The sequence below is a fragment of the Mya arenaria genome, chromosome 13 (genome assembly GCF_026914265.1).
Source record: "Mya arenaria isolate MELC-2E11 chromosome 13, ASM2691426v1".
Classification (NCBI taxonomy): domain Eukaryota; kingdom Metazoa; phylum Mollusca; class Bivalvia; order Myida; family Myidae; genus Mya; species Mya arenaria.
Window position 1 is genome coordinate 26,757,287 of NC_069134.1, and position 13,790 is coordinate 26,771,076.

The following is a 13,790-nucleotide window of genomic DNA, read 5'->3' on the forward strand; positions in this document are numbered from 1 at the left end:
CCATACGGTTACCTTATATGCCTCAAGGTTACCACAAGACAACACCACTATCAACCAGATACCAGATAACATCAGCAACACAAGAGTTACATACATTCATTGTAACCACTGGCGTTAAACAGCACCACCCAGCCATCTCCTTCCAGTGCGGAACTCAGTTGATAAAAGTTTAAATATTGAATATTGTGTAAATGTGCGTCGACATCCGGTATTAGTCATTGAAGTTTTTGTTGGAAGTGAAATTATACCACTTTGTAATATTAATAATTCAGAAATCTAGTCCGTCATTTTTTAAGCATATGACTATTGTAGCCAACCAAATGATTTGAAACTCTAATTAATAAATATTTTCATTTTAGAAACACGATCATTATAATCAAACAAGGAAACGTGAAACTCTCGAACATAGTAAAAACAATTAAAAACAATTATATCAAACTGTACGATTGATAAAATCAACCTAGACTGTCATCTTGCTATCATAACGCGAGGATGTGAGTGGTTTAGTTTATTGTATGCCAAATAATTGTTAATTAACCACATCTGTAGATAAACTACACTCTTTGCATGATCCTGTAATATCGATATATATATTTCCAGCGAGTAATGTCCAGTGTCGCGGAGCGCGTGGTGGAGTGAAGGGTGGGTCAAAAAAGACAAATGTGGTGGGTGGTTCAGGCGGAGGGGGTCGGGGCGGAGGTGGCGGTAACTTGTGGTACTGGTTCCTTGGGATAGTTGGCGTCCTGCTGGCATTGCTGGCGCTTGTTTACATCGGGGAGGCTTGTGGTTGGAAAGTTTGTTTTATGTAGCTGAACATCAAAAAAGTCATCGACATATATGTTGATATTCAAAACCAGTTGACGTTTCGATAGGCGGTAGTCCTTCGCCTTGGTATCTGGAGAAACGTTTGTCAGACCATTAGTTTATCAGCTTGTGCATAGATGCCGTGGTTGGCATTAGCTCCTTATCTGCTTGCTATCAACCAATGAACTACATTGAATTCGGATAGTGAATAACATTGAATTCGGTTAGTGAATATCCTTGGACTCGTTAAGTGAATGTCATTTGAATCGGTTATTAAATATCATTGTAATAATTATATAATGTGAATAACATTGGAATCGGTTAGTGAATGTCATTGAAATCGGTTAGTGAATATCATCAGAATCGGTTTGTGAATATCATTGGAATCGGTTAGTGAATATCATCAGAATCGGTTTGTGAAAAAATCTTTGGAAGGTGTTACAAAGAGGAGGTATTTTATTTATCGTGTAATTTAAATACTTCTAGATTTTGCTAATATAATCAGAAGCAGTAGCGTGTAAAAGCATAGCATAGTGTCTCCCATGGTTAGGTCAATCCCTACCCACAGGTAACCACCCAAACCTCTACCCGGCCACTGTTCTGGCAATATCAGCACCAAACACTGTGTAAGAATGTTAATATGTTGGTATATGATTATACGTATGAACCCCAGACACCAACACTCCTTCGCAAACTCTATTGCATATTTTTATGAACATTTAAGTGTTTTCCGGTTTTTCTGTTTTCCAGTTACCCACCGACCCCTTTCACAACAACTTTTTCTTGTGGGTAATCTTAAGACGGACGTATTTTAACTGAAATTCCTTCGATTTGATTGGCTGACGGGTTGTCGTTTGAGCCTATGTAAATGTTGGATGACGTACAGTTCCTACATAATATCATTGGTATTTTATGGGTAATGAATGATCATTGACTTTTCATAGTTACCCATTCATTAAAAATCAGATTATTTACATCTTCAAACGTTTTATTGAGCTTTGATGAGCCGGGACTTAAGGTAAACCAAAATATAATAAAACCCATAGCCTTTGAGTTTGAGGACGAGTTATTAAATACCCATTAAATGTGCCCAAAGATTCGTAACAACGTTTTTTGGTAACTTGAAGTTTTCTTTTTCTTTAATCAGTGTAAACAATTATTTGTTTATAAAGCTTGTTCTTTATCAAACAAAATTTATAGTTTTATTTTATAATAATAATGTTGGCTGATCCATTTTGATATTCCATGGTACAACATTGAGACCTATCCCAAACTGACGTTTTATGTCAATGCCATCCCACGCTTTCATTGCTTGTCATAAAGAAAGACACGAATAGTAAAAACATGTCACATACAGAAATATTTCAGAAAAAACAAAAACAACAATAATACATTGATAAATCAAGTGGTTTGTACAGTCATATTCATTTTTTGCAATTATTATTGATAGTTCAGAAACGATCAAATGATAAAATGATTAATGCATACTCAGGGAATACGAAATTTAACGCTTTTAAAAATCTCAATGACCATTTAACATGAAGAAAACCATCATGGTTTGTGCTTCTTAAAGAAACAAACCATGGTTTACGTTTAACAAACTTTTTGATAATATAATATTTATTCTTTGGTATGTATCTAGATGTATACAGTATGATTCATTTATAACATAACGTCGTCAGCGAAAATGAGTCCTGTTGAGGTAATCACGTTACTGAGATAAAGCGAGATTAAAAAACAACACGTTTTCTGAGCAATTATCGTTTTGTCAATTAACTATTTTGGCATTATTTTTCAAAGTATTTACAAAATCGAAGTGTATACACTCTATAAAGGCACATCACTCTGCTATCAGTTGAATATTGTCGATAATATTCATGCTGCCTGACCTTAAATCATGATTAACCGCCCTTTCAAGATTTGAAGATGTCGCTCTCCGCCATATAGATGAAAACATGTCGAAATCCGTACAGAAGATATGACGGTTTTGCCGGTTTATCCATACGGCATTAGAATGCTTTTCGGATTAATTACACGGAAACAATTATTTGGAAGTGTATGCATTTATCTATGTTGTCATCCTTTATTTAAATTGCCATTTGATTTTTATTTTAAATAACCTTTTGACAGTTTGACCCGGAAGTATTTTTCCGTAACAACAGACGACTAATAGACCACTAATAGCAACAGATATTATGGCGGAAAATTTGAAAAACACTTGCAAATTTTATGAATATGTCGCAGTTAAGTCAAGAAAGCACCGTCTCCTACGAATGAAGCCAAGACCATTTATTTCGCGAAGAGTTATTAGAAGTTGATACAGTAGACTTTATTTTCATGAGGTTTTGTGTCCAGAGAGTTCTGGTGCAAGTGAGATAGAATTTAGTAAGTCTGATTCAGAAAATGATTCTAGCCATGAAAGTAATTCTGTCAATGATGAATCAGATGGTGATATATGTAATACAGAGACTGTTCAGTGTGAAAGTTTTGACCATGATTTGGAACCTTCTGCACAGGATATAAGACAGAGAAAGAAAACTGATGATTTCTTTGCTCATACCTGCAGGTGTAAAAACCTCTATGGCAAACCATGCAGTCAAGTTGTCGATGCTAATGATATTACTGACTTACATATGTATTCAGCTGGTATGCAGACAGATGAACTTGATCTTGTTATTACATTAGCTACAATAATGAGCAATCAGGGATACTTTTTAATTATTTTGACATTTCATGTGTATCCCTGTAACGAGTCTGCCATAGTCTAAAAATCGTCAAAAGACTCATTGACGGCCATTTTGGTGGACTAGTTATTACATCAGCCATGTTGTGCCACAGAAAAAATGGCCAACAAACTGAAAGTAGTAAGCATAAACGGCAGAAGAGAGGGTTAGGCCCAGTCAGAAGTTTTATATTAAGGGAGTTGAAGTTTGCAGTGAGGTATTCTTTTTTGCATACAACATCGGAAAGGAGAAACTAAAAATAATTGGTTGCTCTCTTGACAATGATGGATTGATTGCTAGGACTCATGGTAATACCAAAAGACTACCTCATAATGCAATCACATTTGAGGAAAGAGAAAACATAAGAAAGTTCCTCTTCTGCTATGCATCTGACAATGCAATGCCCCTTACCGGAAGACTTCCAAACCACAGCAATAGTAAAGTGTTGTTGTTGCCATCTGATAAGTCACAAGCAGACATTCATGTTGAATATGAAAAAATAGATGGTGCTAGAAGTATAAGTCTTAATACTTTTACCAGAGTATGGCGTTAGTTGTGCCCACATATAGTCTTAGCTAAACCAAAAACAGACTTGTGTTTTAGATGCCAAACCTTTTCTTGTAATACATGTATTTCACAAAGTGGTGCCCTTTCTGAAGATGATAAAATGACACTTCTTGATGAATATGAAAGTCATGTTGAAAGTGCTAGACATCAGAGGGAGCAATATAGAATGCAGTGTGGTGACTCTAAAGTTACATGTAGTGAAAACATTACAGTTGAAGGTGTGCTTTGGTTAATAAATTTCTATCCGCTATAGTTTTAGCTGTCTTATGTCATGCTTCAAGATTTTCTAGTTTTAAAATTAAAATATAATATGTTAAATTCTATTGATTTATTTTAATTAACATGCTGGATATTCAGTTATTATCCCCCGCCTATGAAATAGGGAGGGGGATATTGAAATGGCGTTGTCCGTCCTTCCTTCCGTCCGTCCGTCCGTCCGTCACCTGCGTTTTCTCAGTAACTAGCCGGTAGAATTTCATGAAACTTAAAATAAATATGAACCACTATACTGGAATGATGCCCGTCCAAAGAAAAATTTGATCGGTCAATTGTCCTTGGAGTTATTGCCCTTGATTTATTAAAAAAATCATTGTTTGCAGCCGTTTCTCAGTAACTAGCTGCTAGAATTTAATGAAACTTGAATGTTATATGAACCAACATCCTGCAATGAACTTCTTCGGTGAATTTCTACGGCTACATTTTTATCTCAACTATTGAGTACTATTTTGCAATGATTGATGTTTCCGAGTAAGCAGTTTCGGAAAAGACAGTTTTATTTAATCATCCCTCTGATTTATTTCGTTAAAGTTTTTTATCATAAAGTAGTCCCGGTCGATATTTTATAATTTGGCTCGGAAAGGAATAAACCAATGTGCTTATCTTATTCTTTCTGAGATTTTGTTTAACCTTCAAGCACAAACAAGCCATCAAGCACAAACAAGCCATCGTTGGCGGGGGATATCTTTTCACTAAAAATGCTTGTCATTTTTTAGAATGTCAGTCTGCATCAATAAAAGTGACTTTTAAATTTTACCTAAGCTTTTTTTCATGCCTGTTATTCTTGTATATATATATACATGTAAACTTTCGAGTGTATAAATATTCAAAACATGGATAAAATTCTGAAACGGAATGAAAAGATCATTTTATATTACTTATATATTTCCTTCTAGGCCATCAATTTAAATGTGATTTTTTTTTATTTATGGTGCAGAGTCATGTTCCTAAGATGCAACCGTCCACTACAGCTGGGACTTTGCACAGCAGGTTCATAGTCCACACCATAGCCAACAGGTTAGTTATTTTTTTCTATCGAGTACAAGCAAATAATCAAATGGATTTTTTTACTGAATTTATCAACTTATTGCAAGAGATAATCTTTTTTTAAAGGATTTATTGTGCAGTAATTTGCATGATGTATCATACTTGTGAGTGCCTAAGGTTTACTGCAGTTCTACTCAAATGGCTTCATAGTGTATTTATTGAATGTTAAGTGTTTATGTTAGAATTCTTTTTACATGATTTAGAAATTTAATCTTTTAATATTTAGAATAAAATGCTGGTTCTAATTACCAGATATTGTTGTGAAATTTAATGCAAGCTTTTATCTACTACAGGTTGGACCCCTGTATTTCAAAACTGCCAGGAGATGTGAGGTATTTGGAGTTGGCTGTGAAGGATCTGGTAAGCTAATTCATTTTGACTGAGACTCACTTCTTATATATAAATCTGAATTCACTTTTTACAGTTTTAAATTGCAATGTGTTCTCTGTCATTATAAGATGTCCTGATGGCAAATGTTAATAATTGAGAATTGAAGGAGCACTTCTTAGCAATAAATGTTTTACTTCATTCAAACAAACTGATTAAGAATGTAACATTACCATTGGTCAATAGCCATCATGCACATCTCAAAATCTGGAATTGGATGTGTATATGAACATTTATTATGCCCCCCTTCGAAGAAGAGGGGTATATTGCTTTGCACAGGCATGTCGGTATGTCGGTCGGTCGGTCGGTTGGTCCGTCGGTAGACCAAAGCTTGTCCGAGTGATAACTCAACAATTCCTGGACGTATGGTCATCAAACCTTACATGAAGGTTGGGCTTGACCTGTAGATGACCCCTATTGATTGTGGGGGTCATCGGGTCAAAGGTCAAGGTCACAGTGAACTTTAATGATAAAATAATTTTAAAGCTTGTCCGAGTGATAACTCAACAATGCCTGCACCAATGGCCCTCAAACTTGACATGGAGGTTGGGCCTGACCAGCAGATGACCCCTATTGTTTTGGGGGGTCATCAGGACAAAGGTCAAGGTCACAGTGACCTTGAATGGTAAAAGGTCGTCCAAGTGATAACTTGACAATGCCTGCACCCATGGCCCTCAAACTTGACTTGGAGGTTGGGCCTGACCAGTAGCTGACCCCTATTGTTTTTGGGGCTCATCGGGTCAAAGGTCAAGTTCACAGTGACCTTGAATGGTAAAAGGTTTTCCGAGTGATAACTCAACAATGCCGGCACCTATGGCCCTCATAATTGAATTGGAGGTTGGGCCTAACCAGGAGATGACCCCTATGGTTTTTGGGGGTCATCGGGTCAAAGGTTAAGGTCACAGTGACCTTGAATGGTTAAAGGTTGTCCGAGTGATAATTCGACAATGCCTGCACCCATGGCCCTCATAATTGAATTGGAGGTTGGGCCTGACCAGTAGAAGTCCCCTATTGTTTTTGGGGGTCATCGGGCCAAAGGTCAAGGTCACAGTCACCTTGAATGGTTAAAGGTTTTCCTTGTGATAACTTGACAATGCCTGCACCCATGGCCCTCAAACTTGACTTGTAATTGGGCCTGACCAGTACATGACCCCTTTTGTTTTTGGAGGTCATCTGGCCAAAGGTCAAGGTCACAGTCACCTTGAATGGTAAAAGGTTGTCCGAGTGATAACTCGACAATGCCTGCACCCATGGCCCTCAAACTTGACTTGGAGAATTGGCCTGACCAGGAGATGACCCCTATGGTTTTTGGGGGTCATCTGGCCAAAGGTCAAGTTCACAGTGACCTGGAATGGTAAAAGGTTGTCCGAGTGATAACTCGACAATGCCTGCACCCATGGCCCTCAAACTTGACTTGGAGGTTGGGCCTGGCCAGAAGATGGTCCCTATTGATTTTAAGGGTCATTTGGCTAAAGGTCAAGGTCACAGTGACCTGGAATGGTAAAAGGTTATCCGAGTGATAACTCGTCAATGCCTGCACCCATGGCCCTCAAGGTTGACTTGGAGGTTGGGCCTGGCCAGAAGATGGTCCCTATTGATTTTAGGGGTCATTGGGCCAAAGGTCAAGGTCACAGTGACCTTGAATGATAAAAGGTTGTCCGAGTGATAACTCAACAATGCCTGCACCCATGGCCCTCAAACTTGACATTGAGGCTGGGCCTGACCAGTAGATTACCCCTATTGATTTTAGGGGTCAAAGGTCAAGGTCACAGTGACCTTGAAAGCGACCTCGACAATTCCTGGACCTATGGTCATCAAACTTGACATGAAGGTTGGGCCTGCCCAGTAGATGACCCCTATCGACTTTGGGGGTCATCAGGCCAAGGTCAATGTCACAGTAACCTTTAACGCAAAAAAGTTAACAAATCTTCTCCCACTGATATCTCAACAATGCCTGAACCTATGATCATTAAACTTGACATGGATGTTAAGCCTGACCAGTAGATCACCCTTATTGATTTTAGGATTCATAGAGCCAAAGGTCAAGGTCACAGTGATCTTGAATGGTAAAAGGTTGTCAGAGTGATAACTCAACAATGCCTGAACCCATGGCCTTCAAACTTGACTTGGAGTTGCATCTGACTTGTAGATGACCCCTTATGATTTAAGGGGTCATTGGGTCAAAGGTCAAGGTCACAGTGACCTTGAACGAAAAAAACTTGTCTGTGTGATAACTTGACAATGCCTGCACCCATGGCCCTCGAACTTGACATTTAGGTTTCTGGTGACCAGCTGATGACTCTGGATTTTGAGTTCATAGAGTCAAAGGTCATGGTCATAACACACTCTATCCTCACACTTTAATGGTCATAATCTGAAAACTGCCTTAATGGCAACAAATCAGCTGTCATTTCGGTCCATGCATATTTCATTCAACTGTCCATATAATCCTGACAACATGGCGCTCAGGGGGGGCATAATGTTTGACAAACATCTCTTGTTTGGTATATGTTAGTTATGAGAAATGTTTTAAATGTTTTTTTGTATTAATGTTGAATACTGGTGCTGTTAAATTTTGCTACTGTTGCTGATGATGGTGATGATTAAGAATAGTGATAAGAAGGATGAATATTTTCAGAGAAACAGGTGTTTTACCTTGGTGATGAGGGTGTTGCCCCAGGCAAAGGAGCAAACACAGTTGTCAGCTACCTCCACCATTACCTTGAAAACTACGGCCTGGGTGAGAAACATGCTCAGTTCCACTTTGACAATTGCCAAGGACAGAACAAAAATAATGCCGCTCCGGCTATGCTGTGTGGAGAACATTGATGGGTGAGAGTTGTTGTGTTTTAGTGAAAAAATATAAATATGTTTCATGATGTAAACTAAATTATGTTATTGCTTTTTAATTATCTCAAAAGGTTTTCAGTAACACTATAGATGAGTGAAACAGATGTATAGCTTTAAAAGCTTTTGATTTGTTGGACTTAAAAAATAAACCACAGATATAGTTCAGTGTTTAATTTGAAATAAAGAGATCTTATTAACAATTAACTATTCTATTCCAGGAGGGCATAAGACAATCCAATACACACTGATGCTAGCCGGCCACATCAAATTTTCATGCGGCTGGCATTTTGGAGTTTGGAAAAACAGATGGAGACACATGGATGCAGAGACAATTGAGGTATTCAGCAGTTAGATTTTTACCACACCAATATTTTAAAACAATTACAGACATAAATTAATTACACATGTTTCAAGATTGATTGATTTTCTTCTTTTTAATACAGTTATAAACTAATAAGAAGTGGCATGAAGAAAATGGGATTTTTTATAGTTAAGATTGAAAATAATCATATATGACTAACGTTATATTAAATTTATTATTATATAAAATAAGTTCATTTATTATCATGTATATTTAGAAATAATAGGTATTTAATAAATTCACTGATGTTGTATACTATATGTAGGCATTTCAGTACTGCTCCGTATAATCACAATAGTGCAATAACGCAATAACTGCATATAGAAATAGAAGCAGATATTGAGTTCTTGCACTAAGGTGACAATATAATATGTCATATTTCTGTCTGAAATTCATTCATAGTGTAATGCTTTTCTTCAATACAGGAGGTGGCTTCCACAGTAGCAATGTCATCCCGTAATGGCCACAACATTCCACAAATTGTTGATGGCAACAGCAAACAAATGTCGTTCTATGTCTGGAGCACCTTCTTCAAAGGCATTTTCAAACCAATGAAGAACATTTCCAAATACCATTCATTTGAGGTATCTTCCAACGGGCCTGGGGTTGTAAGAGTAAGGAAGTTTGTTGATGCCCCTGAGGAGAAAATTAACATACTGAAAACCTGCCAAGTGGATATTGGTGTTCTGCCAGTGCAGATCTTTGATGAGGGAATAAGTGCAGAAAAACAATGGTACTTGCATGATGTAATTAGGGACTTTTGCAGATCAGATAATGCTAAAAACACAACATGCCCTTTGCCATTAGTTGCAAAAGAAGGCTATTCAAAGGCCAAAAAACAAAAGTTAAAATAGGCAACTTTATTGAGAACACTTTCTGTGTGTTTCAGCAAAAGTTATAGTTTGTTTCTTGCTATAATCAGGCATGCATAAGTGGAAGTTTTATGTTTTCATTTACATTCAAAGAAAATATTTCTTTGTGTTACGTTGATAAAATATTAATGATCTTAGAAATGTATGGTTTCCATGGCAACCAAAAGTAACACACTTGATTGATCATTGAATACTTCTGTATAAACATGTATTTCAATTATGGGAATATCATTGAACAGTTGGCCATCTATAAGTAAAGTATGATGGCATTCATATTTTATATACGTGACTGCAGTATAATGTGAAATTGTACATTATAAGTCTACATGTTAATAGTTATACATTAATATAGTTTCAATGTTCCTTGCATGCATATATGTTTGTTGTCAATTTTGTCAAATAAGGCATGTGTCAATGCTTTCCTTGTAAAAATCATTTCAGTCTGTGTCATCTTACAACTCCAAAAGAATTAAATGAGCAAAAAAGGAAATATTCTAGGTATAAGTAAGTTGCTATGGCAACCAAGTATAACATGTCTTCTTATTGATTTTAAAAATAATTGATTTCACCAGACAAGTTACATCTTTTAAATAATTGCTTGTTTTAAAAATGATATGTTTGTGTTTTGAGTAATACAAGGATAAGCTGCACTACTTTTGAACAATTAACCTTGTTTAAGAAAAGTGGAAGATTTTCTTTACAGGGTCTATGGAAAATTGCTGTAAACATTCTATTTTACTACAAAGCTGGCTGAAATTTTAATGCTGTACTAAAATATTTCCTGCAAACATAATCTATAAAATTCAAATGTGATTTTTTGTATTTGAGCTGCTTTTGCGTTTATTTGGATAAATTTCTCGTGAAAAATTGTTGTCATGGCAACCGTTTCTATGAAATGTACATGTAGTGTTATATCCTCCATAAATGATGTTATTGATGTTATGATTTATAATGTTTCCACAGAAATAAAAAATGTTGTATTCAATTTTAATGGAATACAGACTCTTTAAATCAAGGAAGTTGTATTTACTTATGTATCCATTTCCTTCATTTTTTTCGCCATTTTATATCAAATAGTGGTATTGCGAAATTTGTCCTCAATCAGTCAATTTTAAAGATATCAGCTTAAAACTTCGGGACTTTATTTCTGAAACAGCACATTCAGAAAATGTAAAAACCTGAAAATGTCATTTTTCCTCATTAGGACCCATTTTCGCAGACTTGGTCATGGTTGAAACCCCTATTTCGCATTGATCTACATTTTCATGTACATTTAAACTTTTTAAACATCCTCCTTACTATAGCATAGTCTTTTTCATACCCAGGCCTACGCATATGTACCAGATTTCCACTTTTCCACAAAATTTCCTATGTGGTGGCCAGTGATGGGCATTTAATTATAATAACATGGTCTGTCATGAGCTGCTGATAGTATCATCCGGGAATGTTTTATGATCCTATCAAGTTTCAAGTTTACAGACTTTAATAGCTAGGGTTAGAAAATGAACATAGCTAGAAATAACGAAGACTGCGATTTTCAATTTGGTTTAAGGAGATATTTTTTATCTCAACACTTTATAACAATTTTGTTACAAAGGTTACAAATAAATAATTATTGAATAAGTAATTGTTTGATGTCACTTACCACTCATATTGAAAATATAAACATAATTATATATTACACTAATGCTGAAATAAGTGGGGCTTTTCAAAGACCTTGAAAAAGTTTCTGAAAATAAATGTTTAGGCGCGTAGTAGGGGTTTGACATTAATGGAAGATAGATAGATGGATAGATAAATACCCTTGTCATGTGATTCCTTAAAAAAAAAAAATTTACTGTTTAGCACACGCTTTTTATTAACAACTACAACGAGTAGTCAAGTAGTAATACTTTGTGCAACTGGACTGTCTGAGAACTGTTCATTCAGTGTTAAATGAATTTCAGAAAATTGCCTTGTGAATTTTCATGACGTAATGATCGATGCAAACCTTAATATATCTAAAAAAATATCATCCATTACACATGAATTTTATAAATAAATGATTAAAACATTTACGCAACACTTTAATTTTTCATTCAAAAACGTGTCGTATTGGCAATATAATATTGTATTTTTCCTCACAAAAATGATTGTTTGTCATCAGCATGCCTTATTGTTACCTTGTTTATGAAACCTTTGAAGAGAACTTGAATCAAGAGAGGGGTTTCAAGGAACCAATCTTGAATAACATCAAACAAGTTCATTGATAATGGTTTTACAAACTTATTATTTATTGTTCCAGCTACAATTTGTAAAGGACTGGGTCAGAAAGAGCACTTCTGATCCTTATGGACACTTGCATCGGCCAATGTTTAATTTGTAATGAGTATGTGTCGTATAACTACTATCAATACTAATAGTTTGTTATGAATACCTAAGGTGTTATCTTTCATATATATATAATAATATCAAAATTATTATTTTATACTTTCTGAAAATTGACTCTGTGAAGCAAAAGGGCACAGCTGCACTCTCACAGATTTACCTTTTTTCCAACTTTTTTTTTATTTTTTGTCTTGGAATTAGATTTTTTGCGTAAATATCTGCTGACCAGTGATAAAAGAACGCTGACAAAAGATCAGATCGCAGATTTTCATTTACGCAACACTTTAAAATTTGCACGTTTCAAGACAAAAAAATAAAAAAGTTGTCAAAACGTTCAGCTTTAATATTCCTCCATAATTGTAAATTGTAAAACTTAAGAGTGACATTGACCTTTGAATAAAATATACGGTTCTTGGGCACGACAAGTCTTTGAGCATCTTATTTACCCATTAACCACCCCCCCCCTTTTCGGTACATAAGAAACAGACTCGAAAGAAAAAAGCAGACAAAGGACGGGCGGTGCAGTCGGTGCTATGTTTTACATCCATGTGAGGATAAATTTCATTTGTTTCTGTTTTGTTCCCATAATTACCATTCAACATAAATATTGATAAATTATTATTTGTATATTACAGTATACAAATTAACTAATAATTAAAACATAAGACAATTCTATTCTTAATTAATACAATCATAAAAACACAAACATGTTAGGCTTTGACTAGGTTGAGCAGGTGTGACTATGTTAGGCTTTGACTAGGTTGAGCGGGTGTGACTATGTTAGGCTTTGACTAGGTTGAGCGGGTGTGACTATGTTAGGCTTTGACTAGGTTGAGCGGGTGTGACTATGTTAGGCTTTGACTAGGTTGAGCGGGTGTGACTATGTTAGGCTTTGACTAGGTTGAGCGGGTGTGACTATGTTAGGCTTTGACTAGGTTGAGCGGGTGTGTCTATGTTAGGCTTTGTCTGAGTTGAGCGGGTGTGACTATGTTAGGCTTTGACTAGGTTGAGCGGGTGTGTCTATGTTAGGCTTTGTCTGAGTTGAGCGGGTGTGACTATGTTAGGCTTTGACTAGGTTGAGCGGGCGTGACTTTGTTAGGCTTTGTCTGAGTTGAGCAGGTGTGACTATGTTAGGCTTTGACTAGGTTGAGCGGGCGTGACTTTGTTAGGCTTTGTCTGAGTTGAGCGGGTGTGACTATGTTAGGCTTTGACTAGGTTGAGCGGGCGTGACTTTGTTAGGCTTTGTCTGAGTTGAGCAGGTGTGACTATGTTAGGCTTTGACTAGGTTGAGCGGGTGTGACTATGTTAGGCTTTGTCTGAGTTGAGCAGGTGTGACTATGTTAGGCTTTGACTAGGTTGAGCGGGTGTGTCTATGTTAGGCTTTGTCTGAGTTGAGCGGGTGTGACTATGTTAGGCTTTGACTAGGTTGAGCGGGCGTGACTTTGTTAGGCTTTGTCTGAGTTGAGCAGGTGTGACTATGTTAGGCTTTGACTAGGTTGAGCGGGTGTGACTATGTTAGGCTTTGTCTGAGTTGAG

At 36.4% G+C, this 13,790-nt stretch overlaps 1 protein-coding gene across 1 annotated transcript; it reads left to right on the forward strand.

Moving 5' to 3' along the window:
* Window positions 1–8,877: 8,877 nt before the first annotated feature.
* LOC128213965 (uncharacterized) lies at window positions 8,878–10,892 on the forward strand. The gene is made up of 2 exons (XM_052920108.1): window positions 8,878–8,991; window positions 9,441–10,892. Exons 1-2 carry the CDS (start codon window positions 8,902–8,904, stop codon window positions 9,867–9,869), a joined length of 519 nt encoding a protein of 172 aa, XP_052776068.1. The 5' UTR covers window positions 8,878–8,901; the 3' UTR covers window positions 9,870–10,892.
* Window positions 10,893–13,790: the final 2,898 nt, after the last annotated feature.

Coding starts and splice junctions, on each gene's coding strand:
- LOC128213965 (XM_052920108.1), top strand. CDS start 8,902: ATGCTAGCCGGCCACATCAAATTTTCATGCGGCTGGCATTTTGGAGTT. Junction 8,992..9,440: donor TGGATGCAGAGACAATTGAG/GTATTCAGCAGT, acceptor TCTTCAATACAG/GAGGTGGCTTCCACAGTAGC.